Below are 8,578 nucleotides of genomic sequence, written 5' to 3'. Positions count from 1 at the left end.
AAATTACTATGAATACATTGTTAAAAAAAAAGTTGTTAAAAAAAAAATTTCTTAAGGTCTTATTCACTTGAGTGGATTTGGAAGAAATTGAGGGGATTTGGAGATAAATTTTTTTGTTGTTTATTTGAATAGATTTAGAGATAAGTGAGACTGAATTTAGAAGTAAATTTTTTTAATCGATCACATAAATTAAATCCTATACTAATTCTCACAAATTTTACTTCCAAATTCACCCTCCTTTACCTTCAAATTCACTCAAATAAACAACAACAAAAATTACTTTCAAATCCATCAAATACTCAGTCTCAAATCCACTCAAGTGAACAAAACCTAAAACCTAAAAGAATATCATACCACTTCCTTTCACCCACGTTCTTCAAAAGGACTCCAATCCCCTTACAATATACAGATATTAAATTTCACAATTATGTTTATCTGGTTTCGCAAATCAACATCCCAGTTCCTGAAAATACTCTGTAATTTAGTTTATGAAAAAAACTCGAGTTTTTATTTACTTCTCAAATATGTAAATACGTTTTACTTTACAACTTAACCACAGATTTGTCTCTAAACTTCATAGTTTAATCATGTTAAAGTTATTCAAAAACAAATTAGTGTCAAATTGATTCTTAGCATTATATCAGTAATAACATGGTGTCATATAATAACAAGATATTATCATCACACTTTTTACCCAGGAATTATATTAAAGTTTTCGTTCTTTCAAAGACTAATTTATCATTGGTTTTCTCACTTTTAAGAGCCAGAATGATAATTTACCTACATTTGGTTTGTCTTTTCGCTCTTGTCTATGTCAAATTTACAACCACATTACAGTAAAAGAATGGCAACCAGTTCAGTAAAAGATGAGTATTTTTGCCACTTTCTGGGTTATATGGAAAGTCTAATTCATACACTATATATGGCCAAAAATTGGAATGTAAAACTTCAACCATTATTGTACCACAAAATCAACCATTCTTCAACTTTGCATCAAGCAATGCTCGTACAAGTATTGGTGTGTTTTTGAGAGATGGAACAATGGATGCCGATCATGCCATACATGATACATGTCTATTCCTGTATGTATCGTGGCATCAGAAAGGAAAACAAGAGTTCAGTGTGCCCAAACTTGTCTATACAATATGCACATTATATACAACCAGAGATACCTTTATGATGCCTGGTCAGCTTTCAGCGAATAGCTTAAACATAGTTTTGGTCCTGAAAATACAACCTCTGTTGTTCCAAAAGTAAACACTGTTTCATTGATTTTTATTTTGTTTTTTTTAAGTGTTTTTTTATACTTGATGGAGCTTGTAAGGGATTAAAAACGTATTACTCGTATTAAATGTAGGGACCAAAAAATAATTAAAATTTAAGTCGAGATGAAAATAGAAAAAGGTCATATTTTAGAGAACAAAATATGTTTAAGCCAATATTCTGTCAACTCCTCTGATGAGAAGACTCTCCCAAATTGCTTTCAGTTTGTTCAGAACCAGTCTGAGGTTGATGAGCAACTGTAGATGATTGATCTGGTGGCACTGCATCTTGAGAACCTTGTTGTTGATTTGTCTGAGCAAGGGATCTCCTCCTCCACTTTAAAATCTCCATAAGAATAGAAGCACCACACATTACAACTCCAAACCCAGTAAGTGTAGCTAGTAGGATAGCAAGAACAGCTTGCATATGAATCTGCCATCTCAAATGTATGAAAATACATGACATTAGAAATATTTTGAATATGCAAATTTTAATTAGTTCTCTATCATTAAAATTGAAGGCTACCATGTTGAAATCCTAAACATTTAGCTCATCGATCATGGCTCTAACAAATTTTGGTCACTACAATTCATTTTTATTTGAATGCATATACAAAAAATAGCACAACACAAAAAAGTCCTGTAACTATGGTTTCAAAAGGAATTTCTTACCAATGAAAAGAAAAGATGCCCAGAAAGAACCACCAGACAAAACTGAACAGTTGCATAAATCCAAACATGATTTCTCCTCACTAAAAATTTTGGAGATTAGTTCTATATTATATAATAAAAAGGAAGAAAAGTAGAAACAGTATAAAAAGCTCTACCCATTGTTGTTGCTGTCATGCTTGCAAGAAGACCCAATATACAAGAAAATGGGAGAGACATGGCAATAGAACCGGATCCCATATTAGACACCTGTCCATTGATAACATCAGGCATTCAAATTGGCTAAAGGGAATATATTATCTAGCAGTAGCTAAACTTACAAGAAGCTGCTCAAGAAAACAAAAGTAAGCCAGCATGTTGATAACAACAAGAACGGGAGCATCCTGCCAAACCCTATAAAAAAAACTTGCGTAAGTTCTGTTCTACCATGGTGGAAAACATACTGAAAGAAAGCCGGAGAAAGGGATAAAAGAAATTAAGCTTCCTCTAAATCCCAAAAGAATTATGATACCACTAAAATTGATATCAAGTTATGATACCTGTATTGAGAAGCGTCTGACCCCAGTATGTTATGGGCCTGACCGTTTTGAACTCGTAAAAGAGTGACAGGTAGATTCTGAACCTCTTGCTTGCACACATCACACGTTCTATTACCTTTAATGGTAAACCATTTCACTGCACATTCTTTGTGTGCCAATGACAGCTCACCTTTGCAGCTACACTCCAATTTAAAAGTATCAGCACCTTCTCCAAGTTCAACCATACAAATTCTACAAACAGCTTCTTCTTCCGGAATATCTTCACCACCATCCTCATTGTGAACTGAAACAATAAAATTGTCACTGAAGGAACTTAATCTAGAGGTCCAAGCCAAGAACGGATTTCTTTGGATTTGGAAATTAGCAACATAGTCAAAACCACCACTTAACCCTGGAAAATAAGTTTGTGCAGCCAAAGAGAACATATAGAAACTCAGAATGCGGATAGAACACAATATATGTGTGTATATGTGTATGCATGTATATATATGATGATACATAGGTATACATACATACATACATGCACATACATATACAAATATATATATATATATATATATATATATATATATATATATATATATATATATATATATATATATATATATATACACACACACACACAAACACTTACACACAAATGTAACTAGAAAGAATAAGACAGCTGAAGCAGGAGATTGAGTAGGATGAGAACGGAAACATGTAACAGTTCCTAACAGTTGAGTCAGAAAAATAACTTCAGTTTATAAATCTATTTCGCAGAATAACCAAAATCCAAAATATTAACAGTGTCATATACAGAAAGCAGATTATATTGCGAATTTTAATCAGTGATAGAAACATACTAAATAATAAAACAGAAATGCTAGCAATACAGTCTATCACTGGGGGAATTTTGTGAGTCCCACTAACATAAGCCTGCTCCCTTTCTGGTGGGATCCACATGAAATTTAATCAATAACATAGTAGTTTTGTAGATAATATTTTGTTAGCCCTTCTCGTCTTTGGAATACTTGGAACTGAGCATTACAGCCATTTGCAGTTGTCAGTTGATAGTCATAATGAATATAACAAACAAAATCTCTCCATCTCCATCTAGCATATAGTTTAGTTTAATCGAGATATGTAACACATTGTTGGAGATTCCAAGTTTAACATATCTTTTATAAAGAAATTTTGAAAAGAAATATTACCAGTATCATGAATTGGAGATGTCATAGGTGTTGCGGAAATTTTATCATCCACTCGTAATGTGGTCGGAACTATTCGAAACATGCCAGGTACGGGTGAGCTACCTTCTTTGTTTAGCATAGGTACTGAACGAGAACGATGAATTGGTAATTTCATTTCATTCTCCTGTAAAATGAAGTAAAAAACAGATATAATCGTGTAAGTAAGGACCAAATTATCAGAGATAAAAAAAATGTCTAATGATGATTTGGAACATAATATGTAGAACTTTTATTTTATAGCTTTAACATATCAAACTGTAGTGTTGCAGACTTCAGAGTAACATGAAGGGGATATGTAGCACTGATGAACACCTTAAAAGATATATCTTTTGAAGAAAGCCACGTAGTCAATTGGAGTGTATGATTTATGTTAATTTGATCTAAGTGACACCGACACTAATAATGAAAATTTTTATGCGATGCTTAGTCAATCATGATTTCTTCACCAGATGACTATAGGAAGCAAAACAAATCAGCTCAGTCAACTGTAGCTCAAGAAAAATGAAACAAAACATCATTTAAAATGTTAATTAAAAGAGAAGTATGTGTTACTGCTCATTGCTGTGTATGAAAAATCTGTGAAGTGTAAAAATATGTTTAATGGGTACTAAATAATTTTGTATGATGATGCCAAGATATAAGTGACAGATTCAAATATAAGGGTTAGTTGCATAAAATCTGAAATACTCTGTTAAAAAAATTGAAATGATAATTTAAAGCAAAACCATTTCTGAAATACCAATCTTTAATGATGCTCGCTAACATCCGTTTGGCATTTTCAAGTTTGGTCCGTTGAACAACAAGGAAAACAACTGACAGTTTAGAGTAAACACACGCATACAATCATGGCAGGAAACCTGGTTTCATGAAAACAAAGCATCACTACAAATATCCAAGGAAGAACGACATCTTTTCAAAAATATTTTAACCATTTATATTTTCAATATGATAATTACCTACATATAACAATTACAATGTAACATGTTGCGTTAATTGTCAAGCTACTCACAACTGTTTCTGCATAAGCCATGTTCCCGCCGTGTACAGACCCGGGATTTGAATGAGCAATTGGGGTTACAGGTAAGGATGATGTTCTCTTCCCTCTAGGTGTTACAAGAGATAATGTCCTTGAAAGAAAAGGCCTTTTTGGTGCCACGGTTGCCGATCCTCCAAGTGCTAGGAAAGCAGCTTTTTCAATCTCCGAGCTTGTGTTGCGAAATTTAAAACTGAGTTTAGGAAGAAAGGCTTTAATATTTGATCTACTTTTTGATGAGGAGGGACCTGGGGATTCTTTGCTTCTTGGGTAAACAGGACTTGGACAAGGGGAAAAAATCACTCTTCTCGGAGGTGGAGTTAGAGGCATGTTTATCCTCACATAATCTTCTTTTGGTTCCTCCTGAGATATTGCAGGTATATCCACGATAAGGTTTTGCCTTGTCCCACGTTGATCTCTTGTGAATTCCTCTGTTATTTCAGATGATGCTGGACCCTATGTACAGACAAGCAGAAGAAAACTTTCTTAAGAGTAGAAAAGGAAAAGATTTACATGTTGAGCTGCAATGTAATAAACCGTAGTGATACACAAATATATCAGAAACATATAGTTTTAGTCAGAGGATACTTCAGTTAAAGGCCGGGTTTCAAATTAACTAATTTTCAAACAATATCACGCTGTTGAAAGTTTTCCCCTTCTTAGAAGGAAGTGCTTAAGCATATGGTGCATTAGTCAGCATGGGGGAGATACAAAGTAGAATGAAATCAAAGTAAACTGAATTCTTATACTCTTAATACTTTATCAACATCGTAAGAGGGCTTTGTAAGACCGACGACCATACAATTCATCAAACAATTGGCGTTCATGAAAAAGTGTAGCAGCTTTCACAAATCTAAAAATATGAACAAATCATAGTAGTCACAACCACCATACCATTTGAAACTCCACATTAGATAAATCCAGAGAGAAACGTCACACAGAAAGATAATTTGAGGATCATACAATTTTCAGTGTCAAAGATCTGCCCCCAATTTGAAAGAAATAATTCATTTTTGAGCAGGAAAATACAAGTTACTCAATTGGAGAGCTTGAAACATCTGATCATGTTAACAAAAATTATGAAGGGCAACACAGCTTGCAGTATCTTGTCTGCTGTATTCAAATTTTAAATTCAAAGCTTATTTTAAACCTCTACAAACTAAATTTTCAACCTTTACTAGAACTCAAATGCCCCTCTTTTCAATAAATTCATATTTCAGCTTTACATGTACAAACAGCACATAAGTATGTTCACTTACAACCAACAACTAAAGATGAAAAGACTGCAAAACCAATTGGCCATGCATGAACAGCCTTTACCTATATGACCAATGATAGATAAACCAAAGGCGAGAAAGTAAATTAAGGCAGAAACAGAACACCCACAACCACAACCTTCAATTGAAGTCAAGAAAACAAAGAGAAAAAGTTAGTACAAAGCAAGAAAAGAATAGAGAGACATGACAACAAGTGAAGGAAGGACCTTTTGAATTGGGGTATCAGTTCTACTTCCAGTGGTGCCATGGCCTTGGTTATTTTTGTGGTTGGAAGAGTCTGCAGCTTCAGTTGCCATGTTCAGTGGGGAACCCACCAAACCAAAGAGACAAATAAACAATACAGGTTTGAGCAGAACAGTTGAAATTGAAAAAAATGTTGGTTTCGTAGGAAAGATAGGTGAAACCTTCCCTGGATCATGGAAGATGAAAATTCGCAGAAGAAAAGCTCAGAGAGAATATAGTAAAGAGTGGAGAAGAGAAGCACCATGGAGACAGGTTGTGGTGTAAGCTTGAAGCAGACATGTTTCATATTTTCCCAATTTAATACATAGTACATGTCATACATATTATAATACAAAAAATAATCATTTTATCATGTTTTATTTATTCCTTTTTTTATTACTTACTTCATCATGTTATTCTACATTTATTATTTTTATCTTTCATCTTAAGGTGATCAAATGTCATTATCATAATATATGGACGGCTAAAATATTATTCTTATTTTTTTATTGTTTGAAGTTCGAAGTCAAATAAGAAATAATTTTTTGTTGTTGGAACAAATAGGAAATAGATTAATAGAGTTCTTCGCTTATTATGTAATTATCATTAATTATAGATATTGCAATTTTAACAAATAAGCCTACCCCAAACAATTTTTTTAATGTATTGGTCACTTTCTTTTTTTTTTTTTTAATATTATACCCAGCTACTTTCCAACAACAATGTAACCTCCCAACATTGTTTTTAGAGGAAGAAAAATATAATTTTGTATATTTTGATAAGTTAGTTTTTTTCTATTCTTCTGTTCTGAGATATTATTTTATTACTAGTGAGTAATATGTAAATTTTTAAATGATTTCTTCCATATTTTGTATAATCTACCTAATAATTTAATATTGGTATTCATAAAATTGATACTATTATTGAGTACGTTCTACAAGGTGTACTTGAGTTTTGATTAACCGTTAGAGGAAGCCAAATTCTAAAAATAATAAGAATAAAAAAATTAAAAATAATAAAATATGAATGATAGTTTTAAAGTACATATGTGCAAAGTGGAAATCTAAAAAGTCAATGTGGTGATGGTGTTGTTTTATTATCTGTGGTCGAAGACAAACATACCACATATATTCACTCAAGTGGAGACATTTTAATTAGTGCAAGTAGACTTACAGCAATAACAACACCATAACAATACCTTTTAGAAATCTTATGCTACTCCTATTTAATATTATATATTTAAAACATTAAATATATTTAGTTTTAACGAATATTTTCAAAGTATTTTAAGATTTGATAATATGTGCTTCAACATTCTAAAATATTCTAAAACTTATTAAAGAATAATTTTACTAAAAATATTCCGTAAATTTTTTACTTGAAGATTTTTTTCGTTTTAAACTTTGCAATTATTTGAAGTATAATATTATATATATATATATATATATATATATATATATATATATATATATATATTACTATATATTTATATATATATATATATATATATATATATATATATATATATATATATATATNATTTGAAGTATAATATTATATATATATATATATATATATATATATATATATATATATATATATATATTGCCTACTTACTTTTTCTATCGATCAATTAATCCTTCATTTATATCGATCAATTAACATATTGTTTCAAATACAAATCAATTAATCACATTATTAATGTTTGAAATTACATTAAAGTTTGATCTTAGTTCATTTTTGAACTTTTGTTTGTTAGGTTAGGTAATTATTTCCAGTAGCGTTGGCCCTTTATAAGAAAACTGTGTTTTGGTAGTATTTTTTTTTTTAGGTTAGTGCAAGATTTGTTTGGATTGGTCGAGGGACTGGTACGGGTTGGTTTCGTTGAGAAAATCGACAAATTTTTGTTAAATTTGATAAATTTAATTTAAATTCAGTTAAATTTCGGTAGTGGATACCATTGAATTTAATCGAATTTTAGTTGGGAGGGAATGAATTAAATTCGGATGAATTATGGTCGAGGTTGGTGAAATTTCGATTGGAAATCTGGGTTGAATTTAATCAAATAAATTTCGATTTTAGTTGAGTTTCTTGAATTCGAATCAAATTTTAATCAGGATTGAATTTTGTAAAATTTTGATTATAATTGAATTTAGTCAAATTTAAATTGTGATTGATTGTGATCTATTTTGATATGTGATATTTTAATTTATCTCAATCTTTAATTATCTCCAATTGATTTATTTCAATCTTTGTCTTAAATTAATTTATCTCAACTTTCAGTATTGAACCTACATATTTATGTGTTACTATGTGTTTTATTAACAAAGTAATTTTAAATTAA

General features: G+C 31.0%; 1 protein-coding gene across 2 annotated transcripts; it reads right to left on the bottom strand.

Moving 5' to 3' along the window:
* Nucleotides 1–699: 699 nt before the first annotated feature.
* On the bottom strand, nucleotides 700–6,536 carry LOC106780491 (E3 ubiquitin-protein ligase MARCH7). 2 transcript variants are annotated; one of them, XM_014668783.2, is made up of 8 exons: nucleotides 6,219–6,536; nucleotides 4,712–5,191; nucleotides 3,664–3,826; nucleotides 2,471–2,753; nucleotides 2,252–2,324; nucleotides 2,090–2,180; nucleotides 1,935–2,014; nucleotides 700–1,695 (listed from the first exon to the last, which is right to left on the bottom strand). In XM_014668783.2, exons 1-8 carry the CDS (start codon nucleotides 6,306–6,308, stop codon nucleotides 1,447–1,449), a joined length of 1,509 nt encoding a protein of 502 aa, XP_014524269.1. In that variant the 5' UTR covers nucleotides 6,309–6,536; the 3' UTR covers nucleotides 700–1,446. The 2 variants fall into 2 exon arrangements, with proteins under 2 accessions (XP_014524269.1, XP_014524270.1); XM_014668784.2 differs by lacking the exon at nucleotides 1,935–2,014.
* Between the last annotated feature and the right edge of the window lie 2,042 nt (nucleotides 6,537–8,578).

This window comes from Vigna radiata, unplaced genomic scaffold (assembly GCF_000741045.1).
Source record: "Vigna radiata var. radiata cultivar VC1973A unplaced genomic scaffold, Vradiata_ver6 scaffold_397, whole genome shotgun sequence".
Classification (NCBI taxonomy): domain Eukaryota; kingdom Viridiplantae; phylum Streptophyta; class Magnoliopsida; order Fabales; family Fabaceae; genus Vigna; species Vigna radiata.
This window is presented reverse-complemented; position numbering and strand designations above follow the sequence as displayed.